General features: G+C 53.5%; 9 protein-coding genes across 9 annotated transcripts; 4 read left to right on the forward strand and 5 right to left on the reverse strand.

The window, feature by feature from the left end:
- Positions 1-38: 38 nt before the first annotated feature.
- On the reverse strand, positions 39-426 carry PG998_001520 (uncharacterized protein; the record flags this gene model as incomplete). Its single annotated transcript, XM_066868338.1, has 3 exons — positions 39-61; positions 121-234; positions 315-426. The coding sequence occupies 3 exons, from the start codon at positions 424-426 to the stop codon at positions 39-41; spliced, it is 249 nt and encodes an 82-aa protein (XP_066736753.1).
- A 619-nt stretch (positions 427-1,045) lies between these two features.
- PG998_001521 (uncharacterized protein) lies at positions 1,046-1,707 on the forward strand (the record flags this gene model as incomplete). Its single annotated transcript, XM_066868339.1, has 2 exons — positions 1,046-1,126; positions 1,267-1,707. The coding sequence occupies 2 exons, from the start codon at positions 1,046-1,048 to the stop codon at positions 1,705-1,707; spliced, it is 522 nt and encodes a 173-aa protein (XP_066736754.1).
- A 62-nt stretch (positions 1,708-1,769) lies between these two features.
- Positions 1,770-2,489, forward strand: PG998_001522 (uncharacterized protein; the record flags this gene model as incomplete). Its single annotated transcript, XM_066868340.1, has 1 exon — positions 1,770-2,489. One exon carries the CDS (start codon positions 1,770-1,772, stop codon positions 2,487-2,489), a length of 720 nt encoding a protein of 239 aa, XP_066736755.1.
- A 376-nt stretch (positions 2,490-2,865) lies between these two features.
- Positions 2,866-4,255, reverse strand: PG998_001523 (eukaryotic type KH-domain (KH-domain type I); the record flags this gene model as incomplete). Its single annotated transcript, XM_066868341.1, has 4 exons — positions 2,866-3,052; positions 3,105-3,147; positions 3,267-3,869; positions 4,213-4,255. 4 exons carry the CDS (start codon positions 4,253-4,255, stop codon positions 2,866-2,868), a joined length of 876 nt encoding a protein of 291 aa, XP_066736756.1.
- Positions 4,256-4,565: 310 nt separating this feature from the next.
- Positions 4,566-6,879, forward strand: PG998_001524 (uncharacterized protein; the record flags this gene model as incomplete). Its single annotated transcript, XM_066868342.1, has 3 exons — positions 4,566-4,957; positions 5,029-5,393; positions 5,444-6,879. The coding sequence occupies 3 exons, from the start codon at positions 4,566-4,568 to the stop codon at positions 6,877-6,879; spliced, it is 2,193 nt and encodes a 730-aa protein (XP_066736757.1).
- Positions 6,880-7,584: 705 nt separating this feature from the next.
- Positions 7,585-8,067, forward strand: PG998_001525 (uncharacterized protein; the record flags this gene model as incomplete). Its single annotated transcript, XM_066868343.1, has 1 exon — positions 7,585-8,067. One exon carries the CDS (start codon positions 7,585-7,587, stop codon positions 8,065-8,067), a length of 483 nt encoding a protein of 160 aa, XP_066736758.1.
- Positions 8,068-9,515: 1,448 nt separating this feature from the next.
- On the reverse strand, positions 9,516-11,245 carry PG998_001526 (uncharacterized protein; the record flags this gene model as incomplete). The annotated part of the gene is made up of 7 exons (XM_066868344.1): positions 9,516-9,737; positions 10,025-10,395; positions 10,477-10,551; positions 10,624-10,631; positions 10,696-10,781; positions 10,869-11,028; positions 11,109-11,245. 7 exons carry the CDS (start codon positions 11,243-11,245, stop codon positions 9,516-9,518), a joined length of 1,059 nt encoding a protein of 352 aa, XP_066736759.1.
- Positions 11,246-13,053: 1,808 nt separating this feature from the next.
- Positions 13,054-13,896, reverse strand: PG998_001527 (uncharacterized protein; the record flags this gene model as incomplete). The annotated part of the gene is made up of 1 exon (XM_066868345.1): positions 13,054-13,896. One exon carries the CDS (start codon positions 13,894-13,896, stop codon positions 13,054-13,056), a length of 843 nt encoding a protein of 280 aa, XP_066736760.1.
- A 1,414-nt stretch (positions 13,897-15,310) lies between these two features.
- On the reverse strand, positions 15,311-16,723 carry PG998_001528 (DnaJ domain-containing protein; the record flags this gene model as incomplete). Its single annotated transcript, XM_066868346.1, has 4 exons — positions 15,311-15,628; positions 15,683-16,447; positions 16,504-16,580; positions 16,651-16,723. 4 exons carry the CDS (start codon positions 16,721-16,723, stop codon positions 15,311-15,313), a joined length of 1,233 nt encoding a protein of 410 aa, XP_066736761.1.
- Positions 16,724-18,205: the final 1,482 nt, after the last annotated feature.

Consider the following 18,205-nt stretch of genomic DNA (forward strand, 5'->3'; position numbering starts at 1 on the left):
CGAACCGATATGGGTGGGCAACATAGCAAGTAGGTTGATTAGTCTGCCGAGATGTACATGACTGTTTCCTGTTAGATCCGGCGATCACAAACTCCAGTCAAAGTGGCGAAGAGTGCTCACCGTTGTTTCCCCGTACGAACGCATCTCCGTAGCTTCTCCGCTTCACACCGTTGACGTATTCATCCGTCTTCTCCAGAGCAATGTTCATATAGCCATCGACAGATTGCAGCTCGCCTACAAGGAGGTACGCGTTAGTCCGCAGGCATGGCATGGCATTGCTTCGTTTCGTCTGTCGGTCTGAGGAGCTCACTCACCCTTGTAAACCACACCCGAGTTCAACTTGACAGTCACCGAGTTTCCGATGATTTCAGAAAGGAACCCAGAAGGATCCTTGCCTTCGCTCTGAGAGACGGCACCGTTCTCCATGATGTGTGTGGGATATGGAAATATGGTCGTTGTTTGGTGTTGTTTGGGTGGACTTGGGTGAAGGGTTCATTTCACATTTCACACGTAAATCGAGGTTGTCGTAATGGGTAAACCTCTTTATGCTTTTTGGCGCTTGCTTCCCAGGCCCCACGTTGCCCGCGAGTTAAACGGCAACAACACCCCGTACGTGTACCTCTTTCGATGCAAGTATCTGCCGGTCGCCGGTCAAGCCACATTCCCACCAAGGTACATGCGTTTTGATGGAGGGGTTCAATTGATTGTTCTACACTACATGCGCTTCCCTCGCAAGTACGTGTAGACGAGTTAAGGAGCCTCACCGGCCCAGCTCATGCACTGTACTCCAATATCCAATAGCCTTTGCTTTCTCCTAACCCAACAGCACGAAAATAAACAGACCATCAGGCAGACTTGATTCCGGCTCGCTCGCTGGATGCTCAATAACTTGCATCCGTTCAGGTTCCCATCTCGCGACAAACCTCAAGCTCTCTTGCCGCAACTATTCATCTTGGCGACAACTGCCCATCCCGCTTTTTAAGTACCTACTTCCCCGGGTATCTCATCCACAGGGTATCTCATTCACTGCACGTACACGCTCGCCATGTCCGCGCCCGACGCGCCGCCGCCGGGCAGGAAACTGCCCTTTAAGCGCACAGTCAAACGCAAGTCAAACGATGCCTCTGTCAACCCCCTAAGTCAGGGACAGACAGCATAAATCTCTTCCGGCACTCCGACGCGTTTTTCGACAAATACACACAGCCACGTCACAAAGCAAAGACTTCTGTCGAAGACGATGACGCCGCAGCTGACTCGGAAGTTCAGGCGCAGCTCTTGGGCGAATCCTACAGCGCTTCTTCTCCAAAGAAACCGCGCCGCAACGTGACAGACCGCGAGCAGAAGCGCCAATGCATTTCTTTAAGCGATAGCGACGAGGACGAGCCTGGCAGTCGTCCCTCAACGCAAAGGTCGCCGCGGAAGCATTTTAATGCGCAACCCGACCGGCCGCTCTCCAAATCTCGCGAACCGATGCGAAAACACACATCCTCACCTACCAGGTCACGGCCACCGCAGCCATTAAAGGCGCCTGCAAATGTCATCACACTTGAGAGCAGTGACGACGAAGATTACAAACCACCACAGAGCAGGAGCAAGACTAAAGAGATCATACGCGACAACACGATCGCGGAGGAGGCATCTTTCCCCCGGCAGGAACCGCCGCACTCCGACGATTCAGATACGGAGTCCGAACCGGAACCCCTGTAGAGCCTGATACGTCTCCAGGCAACCAATTACAAACTAAGTTTCAAGAAGAAGTACGCGAGCGTATGCGCAAAGAGCAACTTGCGAGGGCAGCCAACCCGGTGGCGAGGGGGTCTCCCACTCCTCAGGAAGTGGTCGAGATCTTCATTGAATCTCGCCTCGACGGCACCTCGAACATGAGGGTGAGAGTTAATCTCTTTCAAAAGATGGGTATGGTCAAACAATCCTGGGTGGGGTACAACCAGAAAAACAAGATGCCAACATCCGAATCTATATTGAATGAGATGTTCTTTACGTGGAGAGGCAACAGGCTCTACGATTTCACCACCCTTGCCAGTCTGGATATTAAGCGAAATGGCGATGGTCAGTTATACTCAAGCCGCGAGTCCAAAAGGGACGGATTCGAAGGCTGGGACAAGGTCCACATTGAGGTTTGGACTCCTGAACTCTTTGACGACTATCAACAGGACAAGGACCGAGAGCGTAGGCGACAACTAGGCGACATGGTCGACGAGGAGCCGGAGCCAGATCCGGAGCCGGAGCCGATAGCGAAGGTGGCATCTATCAAGATCATCTTGAAATCAAAAGACAATGGTGTACAGAACCTTACCGTCCCTATGAACGTCGAGATCGCAAAGCTCAGCTTGGCGTTTCGCAAAATGAAGCATATACCTGACGAGCGGGAGATTGTACTCAGCTTTGACGGTGAGGCCTTGGACGAGGAGTCCACGATTGACGAGGCGGGCATCGAGGATCTGGATAGTATCGAGGTGCACATCAAATGAAGGACCGATGCTCTCGAGTGTTTAATTGATACAGGGTGTGTTAGGAATACGCTCAGGGACAAAAGGGGCAATTTTCGTACGGAAAGTGGTTGTATTTAACTTATGTCGATGATACCCCCTTCTTAAGTGCACAAAAGTCTAATTATTGTAGAACTCCAGTGAGGTGAAATTCGAACGCCCGACACTTACCTTCACTGGTTATGTGCATACTTGACAGGACCAACAATTATCAACGATGAGATGGTCTTCGTTCCTTTCTATAATAGACATCCCGTTCGACGCCAGTAACCCCAAAACGCCTGGCCATGATTCTGACCGCCTTATGCTTGAAGCTTGCAAGAGTTCTCGTTTTCGTAGTCACGTTTCCCATGTGCGTCTAAAATCTCTCCTTCATCCTCGACGCAACCGTACGCAAGCCGTTGTACACCTTGCCGGGCTGCTTTCCGAGAATGAGCGACACTATCGCCGTGCGCGCAATGTGAATTTGCTTGAATCCTCCGAGGATATGGATTTTGCTGTCTGCGAGAACGATCCGTGTTTTTGAAGCATTCTCGATCGCGTATCTTTTCAAAGTCAGTAGTCTGCTGAGGTTGAGATATATCAGTGTCATCTTACCGGGTCTTGCCGTCCTTTCCGGCTATTCGTCCAATTGCTCTAGCTACATAGAAATGTATTAGCAAGATATACTTTCAAGGGGCGCACCTACGTTGTGCTAGCTAGTCCATCTGTCTCGTGGAGTCACGCGCTCAGCGGCCTTTCTCCCCCTTCTGGGCTTACCTTTGTGATCACCCTCAAGAGTCTTGACGTCCTTAATCTCGAACGTCTCGATGTACAGGTCGTCGAGGCGCAGAAGCGCGACAGCGTCGTCGATGTCGAAGCCCAGGGCGAAGGCGGTGACGAAGTCGGCGCCCTTCTGCAGCGCGCCAGTATCGGTGGTTTTGCGCGTCGTGCGCAGCTCGACGGCTTTGGACTTGACGTTCATGCGCACGGCGAGCGCGAGGTGCTCAACGATGACGGGGTAGATCTTGGGCCAGGTGGCCTTGAGCGGCGACATGCGGTGCGGCGGGATGGGCACCTTGCGGGTTTCGATGCGGGCCACGGAGCCGGTGTCTCTTGCCGGGGCGAAGTGCGGCTTGCCTTCCTCGTCGACGTCCATCTGGGGCTCGGTGTTGTGGCGCACCGAGACGAGCTGGATGGCGTTCGTGTCCAGGCCATCTAGGTTGTTCATCTCCGAGGCGTCAAGGAGGACTTCTTCATCTTGATCTGGCTGCGGGAGGGGGCCTCGGCGGCGGCCTCGACCGGCTTCTGGAGAAGCGCTGTGGGGGCAGGCATGATTGCGATGTGGTGTGTTGTTTGCCTTCGGTTTATCTTCACGAATGTCTCAGGAGGAGTCAGACAGTCGTTGGCGGTAAATTCGGGCTTGTAGGGGAAGTGATCCGGTTGTCCTAATTGTACAGGATGCAAGTAGTATGGCATGCCACCGCTATCATTGCGGGCCCTTTTTTTGCTATGGAAATTTTTGGCCAAAAAAAAGATAGCGGCAGGTGGGGGTTTTCAGAACAATTAACTCCTTATCGATAAAGGGATCCCGCCTGCCCGCTTCAAGTGGAAGTGGAAGTGGAAGTGGAAGTGGAAGTGGAAGTGGAAGCGGCGCTCGGAGTTAGTGGAGCGCGAGCTTGGATGTTGATCAATCTAGCAGGGGTTTTGGCTTTTACTGGCTGACTGGTCTTTCCAAGCGCTGGACGGCCGGAGGAGAAAGAGGGCATTGCACTGCAGAGAGCATGCAATTTCTCTCAATCGAGGTAGCGCGTCATCAAGGCCAATGACGAGATTTTGCTGCTCGCTGCTTTGCACATGTTCATGCCTCCCCCCCATGTTTCAACATGCTCTCGACGCTAGTTGTTTGATATCAACATCAACAATAACGTGACAGCCAAGTTAATAGTAACGTACAATTGTCACCCCATTTCCTAGGGGTCTCGTCCTTCCATCTGTCTTGGTCTTGGTCGCCTGCCGAAGGCTTGTCCATTCCACTCGGCTACCTCGTCAGTCGTCGTGACACCATGATCGCCAGCAATGTCTTCAACAGCTAGGACAACGCTCTTTGGGCGTCAGACCTTGCGATCGCTTTACGAGTCGCTGGACTTTTTTACATCCAAGGTGTCCTCGAGGCAGCACCCAACAAATAGAGCACCTTACGGCCAGCCCAGTGCCCTGTCAACGGCCAACCGCAGTCGGCCGTGGCACCAGATCCCATGGACCTTGAATTTTCGAGTCCCGAATACTAACGGCTACAGTGCGCGCCGGAGTTTCACCTCGAGCGGCCTCTTGCTCGTTGGCTGCAGTCCTTCCACCTCTGCCGGCAATACAGTCGCATCTTGTATAGCTGCAGCCGAGACGTCCATGAACGGAAGTATTGGTCACAATGCACACAACGCGAAGCTCGCTCGCCAGACTTTCTCCAGGGGGTGCATATCGGTCGAGGGAGGACTCTTTCGTACCGCCGCAAGTCGACAAAGTCGAATACGGACTCGAGTAGGTCCGCACCATCGCCGAAGAAAGTCGAAGCTCCCGAGCCTACGGCAGCACCCAAACCTGACGCCCAGCCAATTCAGAGCAGCCCAGCAAACCATAGCTACTCGGGCTATTTCCATCTGCCACACCTGCCACATCTTCCACATCGACCGACACGGGAGGAGCTCCTGACTGCCGCAAATGGCTTCTGGCAGAGGATGAAGGTTCGCCTCAAGTGGGCTTCTATCAGGAGCATGAGACCGTGGAACACAGATGAGTGGGGGGCTTTTCTATCCTTCTTCCTCTTTGGGCACCTCGTATGGATTCTTGTTGGGACGACCACTTTCGTCTCGCTCATCATATTCTCCATCAATACCGTCTTTGCGCAAGGTAAGTTTTTCTCCCCAGCGCCGAAGCCGGATAATGCTGATATGTAGTAGAAACCCTTGCCAAGAAGATCGGCGACTACCTTACACAATCGGCCGGGGTCAGCATTGTCTTCGAGAGCGCCATCGTTCCTCGGTGGAAGGATGGTGTTATCTCGTTCAGGAATGTGTTTGTTTCGCGCCGGCCGGGTCAGATCAAGTCCACAGTCAGCAAAGGTTCCTCCTCGAGCGCTGCCGCAGTTGCTGCCGCAGAGCGTGGTACCGTTGTCCATGAGGAAGACGATGGTAACTACACTCAATTTGACATCACCATAAATACCGTCAACGTCACCTTGTCCTTTGTCAAATGGTGGAATGGGAAAGGCCTCTTGAAAGATGTCGAAGTGAAGGGGGTTCGTGGCGTCGTCGATCGAACGCACGTACACTGGTCTTCGGCGAATATCGATCCCTTGTCATACCGACATGAACATCAGCCGGGCGACTTTGAGATCGACTTCTTCAGATTAGAGGATCTGCTTGTTACCGTCCATCAGCCAGACGGATTCCGACCGTATTCGGTGAGCATCTACTCCGGTGAGCTCCCGCAATTGAGGAAGCGGTATCTGTTCTACGACTTGCTATCGGCAACCCACATGTCTGGGTCCTACGATGGGTCACTCTTTACAATCCACCCGCGCCAAGTGCACGGGGTCGCCGCTGGCCAAGAACAGATTGCATCGGACCTGGGGGAGCCAGAGGCGTGGAAGAAATTCAGCCGCCTCCGGATCGACGGATTGAAGATCGATCATTTGAACAGAGGGGACGAAGGTCCATTTGGCTGGATCTATGAAGGAAATGTCGATATCGTCGCCGATGTAATGTTCCCTGCAGATGACGACGAAAGCATTACAAAAGTGGTGACGGAGTTCTACGACCGCCTCGAGGAAGCCGTCACGTCAAACCGCTACCTGCATCTTCTGGACAGCAATACGCGTCGGAACAAGGAAGACGGAGTCATCCATGATGCTTCGGTGGCAGAAACGCCCAACGTCCCGGATGAGTCTAACCCGCAGGCCGTGTCGTCGAACCCCACGCCCAAGGAATCTTCAGCCATGTCCATCTTGACCCCTGCGAGCGATCCACCTCAGTATCTGGTGATGGATCTTCGTATCCATCTTAACGACGTTAAAGCCACCGTACCTGTTTTTACCTCGCACTTGTCATATGTCAACCAAGCACTCGTCCGACCCATTGTCGCTTACATCAATGCCAAGAGAACCTACATCCCCATCGGGTGCCGCATTGTCAAACGGTCCACCGACTTTGACGGGTCGTGGACAGTGTTCGACTGCGGCCTTATGAACGATGTCTCGGCAGAAGTGTACTCCGCTTTCGCGCACGACGTGGAAGATCAGCAGAGCCGCGTGAGACGGCTAAAGAAGGTTGGGTTCTGGACCCTGAGTCTCGCTGTGCATGCCCTGTTCATGGGCATGGCAGGGAATGTCATTTGATGCACTGCGAATTGTGTGGCTGGGCTTCTGCTCTCTTCCGTTGGTCATAGACTGAGGATCATGCCTGTATGTGTGTATGTATATGTGTGGGCAACGGGAGAGGTTTGTGTACATGCGTGGTCTAGGTGGGATGGTAAAGATCTTGCACTCCTCTGCTTTTCGGGCACGGAGTTACTTGGCGTTGGGTTTCGTTTGGGATAGCATAGGTTACAATACCCCTCCACACGTAGGATGTAAGGGACGAGGCATACGAATATGGTAGATGTTACGATCCCATTAAATGATAGAAACAAAGTTCGCACTTCGGCAACATGCCTCCGGCTCATAATCCCAGAGAGTGACTAACGGAAAGTGATACCAGAACATGGCTGCATGTGCGAGGATTGGGTTGCGCAATGGGTAAATTAAGTAGATAGGTAGGACGTATCATTTACTGAGACATGTCCACCTGAACTAGTGGCGTGTGAACGCTTTGCTGTATACATATATTCGTCATTTTCTGAGCCCTCACGGTTCCCTAGCATGCCATACAAGACCGACCGACCTTACTGTGGACAAGTACACATTATACACACACGCCCAATCATCCACATGCGCCAGCAGCTCAAGCAGCCAGCTAGGATCATCTATCTATCTATCTGCTGAGACTGGTGAGGGATGCTGAGCTCACTAATAATAGTACAGTTGCGGCTACAACGACGACGAATGAGCAACAACAAAGACCAGCCTCTTCATCGCGGAGTCAAAGTCCCGCTCCGCCTGCTCGCGCACAGACTGCCGCCGCTGCTCCACCTGCCGCCGTTCGCGGAACCAGGCGCGGTACTGGGCACCGGTGGTGCTCTGCGGCGGCACGATCTCGCCCGTCTGCAGGTCGCGGGCCAAGTCGGGGCTGAAGGAGGCGCTCTTCTTGGCGCTCGCCGTGGACGAGGAAGAGGCGGGACTCATGGGGGTCGGCCGTCTCAAGGCGCCCTTGGCCGGCGGCGGCGGCGACGGGAGCGCCGCCGTGGAGGTGCTGATGGTGAGGGTGGTGGTGATGGTGGCGGCCATGCCGGTGGATGGGGGCAGGAAGCACAAGGAGCCGGTCCTGACTCTTCTGATAGCGGTCGTCGTCGTTGGTGTCGATGGCGGGACTATGGAGAGGGGTTGCTTGCTTGCTGGACGATGTGGGAGGCGCCGTGGTGGTTGTAGTGCCGGGTAAGTGTTGTTTGCGAATATCATCTTTCGTGGGTCTCGCATAGTGCTCTTATTATAGCTCTGTGTGGCACCCGACGAGACATGGCATTGGATCCTTTGTGGCCGCCCTGTCTTCTTTGTCGGGATGGGCTTTGTGTCCCCAGGTGAACAGAACAGACCAGGCTTGCTATACGCTTGTTGGGGGCTCAGCGCAGGGCTTTTCTTTCATCTTCTTTCCCTCCGACTTATCGATTGATGGATAGATCAATGGCCTTCGGCGACAACAACGGTAGTAGAGGTGGTCTGGAACAGGCTGAATGAATAATAAGTGTCCTCCTTGTCTTGTCTTGATGCAGACGCAGGTAGGTGCAAGATAAGGTGATGTGCCTATGAGAGCAAAGCCGGCGACAATGGAGCGTTACACCGGTATCTTCCTCCTTTTCAACTCACGGCAAGGAATGAATGCATGGATGAAAAGAGGGTTAGAAACAAGCGGGCTGTCAATATGTGTGCTGTCTGGTGATTGTTTCCCAATTGTTTGATTGCAGCTGGGTAGCGGTTCCTATAGTCCGTGGCCGGAAACGTGGCGCGAGTCGTGACTTTGCAAGTCTGCCGGGTATCCCTGAGATGAGGGATTCTTCCACCCGACGGCAGCTAGACAGACCCAGGCTGAGCACAAGAATGACCTCTCACTTGTTTCAATCACGGGGGCCCGGCTTCTCCGCCTGTGTGGCATAACAGCCGATTCCGTCCTTGGTTCTAGAACGCAAGGGTTTCTGGGTTTCTGGGTTCCTGGAGTTGATACCCGATGATAGACGATAGCAACGTCATGTGCAGGCTGTTGGGTGACCAGCGCCTACCCTCGGGAGCAGTTGGATTATATAAGTACCAATCGTTTGGGCGGTAAGAGGTGATTGGCCGAGGTTGAGGGGAGGGGGGGAGGGGGTGTGACGGAGCATTTAAGTGGAGCGCAAGAAGAGTCTGCATACTCCTTACATATAGTCTGATAAAGACTTGGGCTATCATCGGTCTGTTGGCCCAATGGCAAGGCGTCTGACTACGATTCCAAGTGATCAGGAGATTCTGGGTTCGACCCCAGGCAGACCTAGCGATATTCTTTTGCTCTCGGTTCCCGTCAGGCTTTCCTTTTGCCGCTATACTTACTTACCCTTTTGCTCTATAGTGACTCATGTCAAGACATGTCAATAGCGCGAGCGGTGTCTCTTGGTCCAAAATAGTTTCCGTCTTTATTAGGGGCTTGGCCGAAATGTGTTCGTCCCATAGAGCCTGCTAAACCCTGATCCTGTCGCTACTCGCAGAATCAATGTCAGACTTTATGCGTGGTAAACGAACACACAGGCTTGGCATGTCGACTTATGCCCTGAGCAGGGCGACTATAGATCGTTCTGGATCTTGAGTCGGGCTACTTCTGCATCTCAACCCTCCCTGATTTTGATGCCTCCTTACTCATACGTGTAGCAGAACTCCCCACCCATGGTGTCCATGGCCTGACTGATCTTCTTCATGCCCCCGATCTGGCCCAGGTTCATCTCAAAGTCCAGCGTGACGTTCTTGTATGCCGGGCTTGTGCCGAAGTAGTTGTACGGATACGCAAACTGGGTGTCCGGCCCTCCGATGTCTGATCTCCTAGCGTCCCAGTCTTTGAGGCCGCCATCATGCGTTAGCTACCATCATCCTTGATGAACGAGACAACGGGTGCAGCATATCTCACTTGCCTTGACGTTGCCATTCGTTCCATATCTTGTCCAGCACGGAATGGTGGAGGTAGAAGAGAACGTCACCCGGGCTGGAATAGGGGTTCGACATCTACGTTCCCACGAGAACGAGACGCTAGGTTAGTCCAAGTGCTGTCTACTTTTTTGGCAGGCTTGGCTGACAACGACAGAACACGGCGGTATAGAGGCGGAAAACGCAGCTCAAAAAAGGCAACATCTGCCGAGGGCGGACTCACCTCTCCAGCTCTTCCGCCGACGGCACCATGCCCGGCCGAATGGCAGCTGTTTCCGAGCGTCGCGCCCTCGACGCGGCGCGTAAAGTGCCAGAAGTCAGGCTGGGCCAGCAGCTGCACGTTCTCCGCCCTGCCGAGCATCGAGCGCGCGAAGGACGGGTTGACGTCCCGGACCAGGCAGTGCGGGTTGTACTTGGTGCTGTTGCCCGGGCCCATGCTGACCTGGTAGTTGGCAAACGGCCCGTCGGAGATGCAGCCGCCGCCCGTCGCGCTGGGGTCGTCGGCGGCCATGGCGATGTGCTGCCCTAGTCCCGACGACGAGGATAGGCGGCGGTTGGTGTTGCTGCCCGTGTCTCGGACGTACTTGCCATTCCCTGTGTCCAGCCGAATCGTTGCCTGTCAGTTTGCTCTGCTCGAAGACGGGCTGCCATGTGGCTGAAAGTGAGAGCTCTTACCTCCAAAGCCGTGGACTGGGTCGAACACGGGGGAACCGAGGAACTTCGCATTGGTGTCGGCGTCCAGGGTCCAGTCTGGGCAGAAATTCTGTTAGATGACCCAACCCTTCCTGTGTGCCGTCTGATTAGGGAATTCAAATGGCTTACTCCAGTACCTAGTTTATACTTGTTAGAATGCTTCGAGTCATCGCAGTCCTTCATGGTCGGCGATCTACTTACGGTACGCCACCTGCGTATTTGCAACCGGTCTTCAGCTCTTGCTCGTACAGCCAAAGGAAATAGCGGTGCCATGGCAGGAAGAAGCCCTGGAGTCCAACATTACTCCACCCAGGTTAGAGCCGAGCCCAGTATGTTTCGCAGATCTGAAAGGGGTCAAACAGAGCAAAACTCACGACCCAATGTATGTTGTCTGTCTGGGAAATGTGCAAGGCCTGGAAGTCGTCGTAGAGAGACTTGACGCCCGAGTAGATCTCAGCCGTCTTGCCAGGCGTAGACTGCATGCACTTGACGGCGTCGATGTAGGATGACTGCTGCTCCGACGACAGAGCCCTCCTAGATACGTGTTCGCAAATGTGGTCAGCCAACCGGACAGGCAATAGCCCTACCTGGCAAACTGCTTGTGTACTACTTACCATTCCTTTCTCACAACAGGATCTGTACATGCGGCGCCTGCTCGAGATTGATGAGCACCGTCAGCTGGCCTAGCGAGACCATCCGAGGCACTCCCCAGCACCACAAGGGCTGGAATCAACAAAGAGTCCCAGAGCATGATAGCTGCAGTCTGGAAGTAGAAGGATGGTCAAGGGGCTGGAAGTGGAGGAGGCGGCGGCGGCGGCTTGTCTTCTTCCCAAGACTTTGTTATGAGCGAGCCTGGGCAGAACGGCGAATTATATAAGAAAACACCAGCAGAAGGCGCAGGTCCCGAGCTTTCATGCTACGTCGCATACATCTGTCTGCTGCAATGGATGCCTCCGCGTTCCTTCCGTGCATGCATGCAAGCCGCCTTCGCTACCCGGACCCCTTACCCACGAGCGGCAAGGAACGCCTCGGCGGAGAGGACAGGGGATATATCGGCTCCCCAGGTTTTACTGCATACGGCCCAGGCCACAGGAGGCCAGCCGAGGACACCACCTATCCAAGATGAGAAAAGAACCAGCACCTGCAGATGCTCCGGCAACCTAATACCATCAATAGGGCGTGCGGTAGCGAGGGGCGGTATTGGTGTTCCCAACGGCCCTTTACATATACGAGTTGAAATAGCCGCTACTCATTGACCTTTGAGTGCTCGAGGCTTGGCAAATGCCGCCCTGCAGCGGGTAATTCGCGGTGCACTATAGCCGGAAAGTCGGAAAGCGACAGCCTGGGTTGTTTCTGGGGATCTACCGTAACTACATGCCGCTGCTGTGGTAGTTCCCAGGTTGAGTGCTCCGGTCTCATTGTAGAGAAAGAGGTGTAGATAGCATGAATACATTTTCTCACTTCGCATTTGCTAGCATGCTGTGCTGTGAACATTTGGAAGACGTCGTCTTGAATTTCGTGCCCTTGTGGTGCTTCTTGCTGGCCGGGATTAGCCTTGGTTGTGGCTTAGGTGAATGTAGTATAGAAAAAGGGGCAAGCATCCTATACCCTTGGTGGTGTGACTTCAGGAATTGGCGGTCATCCGCTCCTTTCTCTAGGGCGTCATTGGATTCGCTCGAGATTGCATTGCTCGGTAAGTTCATCCAGCGTCGTTCGAACCATCATTGCTAAGTAGAAGGCATCGGTACTTCCTCATAGTATATCAGACTCTCCCGAAGTTTAGTCAATTCTGCCCACCTTGGTAGGAACAGCTGCAGGGAGAAAAGATTCAAAACGAACTATATGCAACACGGGCTGTATTCAAATATAAAATGTGATATATTAACCGCTCTGATTTAGAATCAATACTCTAGATATGGAGGCTTCAAATACCACTATGACTGTCACTGATTGTTGATATGCGATCACCTTACCACGCCGAGTCAATACATTAAATCAAACCTCGACAGATCACCAGCATCATACAGTGACCAATACAGCCACTTGGGAAATGAACAGGATGAGGGAGAATGATTCGAGTTGTTGGGAAGAAGGGCTAGTGAAAAGCGGTTGAATGAGCGAACTGGTCATACGTACCTGGCTCAATAAGTTGACCAAATAAACTGCTGGCAATTTCTGTTAGCCTTGAGCACACAAGGCAGGTAGATAAGTTTCTTGGAGGTGAGAGTAGAGAGAGAGAGAGAGAGAGAGAGAGAGAGAGAGAGAGAGAGAGAGAGAGAGAGAGAGAGAAATAGGGGAGATGTGAGCGGTACATCCTATCAAAAGCACCATCCTTTATTCTCCTTCCTCCTCTGCTAACAAGATGCTCTCAATCTATTCGCACTTCGAAATGATCCCGAAACCATCGCTTCGCTTTATGTGTTGCCCGTGGCCCCCAGCCCCTAACCATACCAATACTGAAAACACAGCGAATTTCAACTAGAAGTATAGCTATGTATTGTAGCTGACTCGTGCAACCTGTATTCTCTGGCATGAAACACGTGTCCAGTTATTTCCCTACTATAGCTCCATTTCATTGCCCATCTGGAAAGCACCGTACTGGTTCTCCATGGCCTCTTGCCTGCTCGCCCAGCCGTTGCTGTTGTTGTAGACAGGATCCGTCGCGGGGCGGTAGGCTTGCTGGCAGCTGGCCGATGTGCCGTAGTGATGGTACACCTCTTTGGGTCCCAATATGGACTCGTCGTAGGCCCGCTTGGCCGACTCTTCGTACTCGCGCCGCGCCAGCGCCTCGTAGCCTGACGTCATGTACGGCTCCATTTCCGAGGCCGAGGACATGGAAATCCAGGCGCCGTCTTCCGTCTGCACGGGGGTTAGGGGCGTGCCGTCCAGGCTCATGACGCTATCCTCAGTCAATTTATGCTCGTAGCGCATCTGCGCGAGCATCTCTTCTTGCTCGACCGTAGTGCTGGACAGTGCGACGGCTGAGCTCTCTTGCTGGTTGCAGGGCGGGCAGATACGCCACAGCTCGATCAGTCGTAATTTCTGGGCGTCCTCTGCCGTCTTGAAAAGCTCCGTTTGCGAGGCCGACAGTGATCGGTAATCGATGCCGTAGTTGTGAAGGATCAGCTCGGCCGAGGGTTGCTGTGTCTGTGGGGGCTCCGAAAAAGGTCTCTGGGGCTCAACGATTGGCTCCGGCTCCGGCTCCCGGGTAATGTGGGCGGAGTGGGTGTAGTGCTGTGTTATCGAGTAGATGATGGGCTGCTCTTCGGTCGGTCCCGGCTTCGTCTCTGCGACAGGTTGCATTTGTTGAACGGGCTGCTGAGGCGGGGACTGGAACGTCAGGTTCCGTGAGAAGAGAGCAGCCAGCTCTTCGTTGGCTCGCATGTGGGCGTAGTCGTTCATGGTCATCTGCGGTAAGACGGGATCGCATTAGAAGGGATCCAGTAGCACACAAACAACACTCACCTGCTTGACCAAGTTTGTGTATACGAGGGTCTGTCACCCACTCGTCTTTGTTTTTCGTACCGTTGCAGAAACCTGTCAGACCTGTATCTGGTTTATGTTTCGGGGGGAGAAGGGGCCGGAGAAAGAAAGAGAGTCAGGGAGCGATGCGAAGGGGGGCTGGCGGCAATAGACGGTCGTGGTCTCTTGGGTCGTGGGTATAAGAAGCTGTATCAATTTTTGTTTTATATTGACTATGCTATGTACTGGGCAACGTCTCAGAGCATAACGTTACTGGAGCCTTGAGTGTAAGACGGAAAGAAAGAAGAACAAAGCAGGCAGATGTTGGAAGTCTTTATGCCTTGGTTGGGAGTCGAAGCAAGGAGCAATAGCAGTGGGTATATGGGTAGTTATCGTGGGGATCAAATAAGGGCATGGACAAGTCCGAGGAGTGCCCGCTCTCGAGGGGGGTGACAAAGAAGATCGAGGGGCGGGATTGGCGCGTGATGGCTGATCCAAACGTAAGATGGACGGGAGACTTGCGCCGGTGACTGGTGACTGGTGACTGGTGACGGTGACTTGGCTGACTGCTGGGATCTTGCAAGGTGGCAATTGCAAACAGTCAAAGGAAGTGGCAGAGACGGGCCATATAGCTTGCAAACGAGACGGAAGGGGGCATTTGGGTTTAATGACGGGACGCCTGGAATGATGGCATCGAATGAACAATTCGCCGGGGAGGAAAGGAGGGATGCTGGTGGTGGCATGGACGAAAGTCGACTGGAGGGGTCAAACACATGCCCGCCTGCCCGCCTGCCCGCATGCCCAAAGCAGAGCCTAATCTAATCCCAGACGGACAGCGTTTCCTTCCCCGCCGGTTGGGTAACTGGCTTGGAGCCCAAGTCCTGTTAGGGAATGGTCCCGCTGAACCATTGGCTTTGCATTTGCAGTGTGGAAGTGATGAGTTGTCCCTGATGATGCAGTTCGTCTTGTCTTATCAGGGAGACGTTTCAGGATTTGCCAACCAGACAGTCTACGGCCGACCGGTGAGCGCTAGAGATTCTTTGATGTTATTGCATGTGCTTCGTTGGCGCCTGAGGTTTCTCAGGTTGGTTGCGTTTGTGCATACTGAAACGTCGTACGCTCATAGGGAGCTTGGCCCCCTGGCGTTTGTCACGTGGCAGACTGCTTCTTTATGCCGATACTCATCTTGATATAGCAGCTCTATTTTTGTTTGTCCGTTTTGCCCCTGAATACCCCACCTATGTATAAATAATAACTATCGGCCACGCTTTTGATTTATCCTGACAATGCTGGCAGGGCTGAGGTCTGGGGTTGCCCGCCATGTTGTGCAGCTGCAAGAGGCAGAGAACCACGCTCACCGTTTCTTGTTGTTTCTCTTCTTCGCCTTGTTGTTCTGGTTCTGGCTGCCGGTGGCCTTCTTGGCAAGATCCTCCACACTCTTGCTGGTGTCCACCATCTCGTAGTCCTCAGCCGAGTCGCTGCTGGGGGTACGCTGCGGGGCGTCGGAGGAGTCATCGTCAGCAAGCTGCTCGGCTACATCCTCGGCAAGATCCTGCTCTTCGTAGGTATCTTGCTTCGAACCGAGAACGCGGCCCACGGTGATCGAGTAAGCCCAGATGGGGAGTTTGCAGACGGCAGTGTCGCGAAGGGACGGCTTGGGCAGCTCATTGGGCTGGCAAACTAGTCAGTGTGTGGCCGGGGGGGTGTCCAGGGCGGTTAAACTTACGTCAAGCAAGAACTCGTGCATGTTGCCATCCTCGTCCTGCTGCTCCAGATAGACATCACCAAGAGAGTCGACGACAAGAACCTTGCCATTCTCAGCGACGACTCGCTTCTTGGCACCGGTGGGACCAGATCCATTGCCGGCCTGAGTCTGGGGAACAGGGACAGGCGTTGCGCTGCCGCTGGCTGGCTTTCCAGCCCGGCCACGGCCCATTCGGCGGTTCTCCTTGGTGTTTTCCCGCTTCGAGTCACGTTCTTGCATGCGACGCTGCTTGCGGTTCATGGCCATCATGGGCGCCTGTTCGTCCTCGACTGCAGGAGGAGTGGCAGTGCCGGTGCCAGTAGCCGCCGCATCCACGCCAGGGATGGCAACATTCTCGCCCCACGCAGCATTGCGCGCATACTTAATGTAGCGATCGACAAACTCGCGCTGCCGTTTCCAGCTCATGTACAGGGCGACGTAGTGGAAAAGGCCTCCGCCTGCCAAAAAGCATCCAACTAGCACAGTGCCCAGACCGGGTCTGTAGCGGTTGTAGTAATAACCAGTGCCCTTCCACGTGGGGAAGCCGTTGGACATGAAGTGGTCGTAGCGGGCTCTGCTGGCGCCACGCAGAATACCGGCGATGACACCAAGACGGGCCTGCTTCTCATCAGCAGCCTTGATGGCGGCCTTGATCTCCCCTTGCGACGGGCCTTTCTTCTTCTTGTCCTTGGACTTGGTGGATTTGTCGGACATGAGCTGCCGCTTCACCTTATCGGGGTGGAGAGCCTGTGTTCTTTGCGGTAGGCGCGACTAATCTCATCGTGGGAGGCAGAGGCGGCGACGCCAAGAACGTCGTAGAAGGAGACATCGGGGCCTTCGTGCAGGGCGACCTCATCGCGAATACGGAAGATTTCCTGGTCTGGTAGTCTATAGGTAAGCGGCTGCCAGCACGAGAACCAGCTGGTGCGACAGGGATACGGTCATCATACCTTCTTTAGACCATGCAGCTGTCAATGGGGTCAAGAGGGCTAGGAAGCCAAGAGAAAGGGTTGAGAACTTCATCGTCGCATACTACGTGGGCGCGAACAATGTGGTGTACAAGGGAAGAAAGTCGAGAGTGGAAATTTGGGAAAATGTTGCCAGACCAGCTGAAGACCCCAACGACAAATTGAGTGTCGCAACGTGGGCAATCTGACTTCCAACGGGGTGTTGGGGAGTTAGGAAAAGAAGGAGTCTTTTCAGGGACCTCTACTTTTTTTCTCTCCCCTGCTCTCTCTTATTGCCCGTGATGTTTCGTCTTACTATCGATATTACCCTGGGTCAATGTCAATTGCAATGTGTTCCTTACTTTCTTTAGGTATAGAGGGTGGGTCACTTGGCAGGGCCCTGTTGTTCCGCTGGAGTCTGGACTGGGCGCGCCGCCCCGACCGCGTCCTGGTCAGTCTTCTGGCACTAACAGGGGACTCCCACGTCCCCTATCTCATCTCACTTACACCCCACGGAATTCTACCATCTTATACAGGATTATCATAACCTCGACCGAGTAGTGTTCCCGGGAAATGCTTTCTATTTGTAGAAGCTGGCGGTGGGATGGTTCTATGCGCAACCTTATTACCATGTGATGGATCATCTGTTCGTGTATATATCCGTTGCGCAACACACCACGTGCCTGAACTTGACCTCCTTTCAAGCCTCCCGTCCGGACCATATCCGGTGCCGACCAAGATGTTACTGTTAACCTTTCACCGATGGTGTCTATCTAAACAGTTGCCGTATGAAATTCGTCATACACTCTCGCCCATGACGTATCCCAGCTGAATATGAATGCGGCAGAGTCAAAGAGTTGGAGAAAGCCTCCTTGGTTTTCGATAAGCCTTCCGGAAGACGAAGGGAGCCAGGCTGTCCCGAGTGCATCAGCTAAGAAAACAGAACTGTCTCTTAGTTGATGAATAATTGCCTGGCGGCCGGCCGTTTTCGATACACTTAAATCCAACATACAGGCAGGATAAAAGTTACGTAGTTAAATAATTACGACAATAAGGGCTAGAATGGGTGTAAATGATGCAAGGAATGCAAAACCATAGACAAGTCCGCATTCTGATCTGCGGTTTTCTGTGGTCTCGACAGAAGTGGCAGACCAGTAGGAACGACATTTTACCTCACTGCTGTGTTCTACGCCATTGCAGTCTGTTTAGTACCTAGGCCGACCTAGAAATATTCTGCAGATTCGTTCTTGCATTTTGTCGCTGAAGGTGCCACCTGGCTGCAGTGAGGGGTATGTGAGCCGGACTGCCAGAGGAAGCAGTTCCTTCCGTGCGCTCATGCGGAGTTGCGTCTTTTGCCCAGAACTTTGCCGCCTGCTGTACCGAACAGTCAAGATTGCAGTTGATGTGGTGCGGAGATCTGGGCCAGCATCGGAAGCGCTCTCCCCAATACATCAACGATCATCGGCGGCTTTACGTGATGATAGCTCTTTAACCCCTCCATGAACAAGCACCCAACCCGAAGCGAATGTTACACACATACTCTTTGAAACTGCAGTAA

The sequence above is a fragment of the Apiospora kogelbergensis genome (genome assembly GCF_038363985.1).
Source record: "Apiospora kogelbergensis strain CBS 113332 chromosome Unknown utg000001l_segment0_segment0, whole genome shotgun sequence".
Classification (NCBI taxonomy): Eukaryota; Fungi; Ascomycota; class Sordariomycetes; order Amphisphaeriales; family Apiosporaceae; genus Apiospora; species Apiospora kogelbergensis.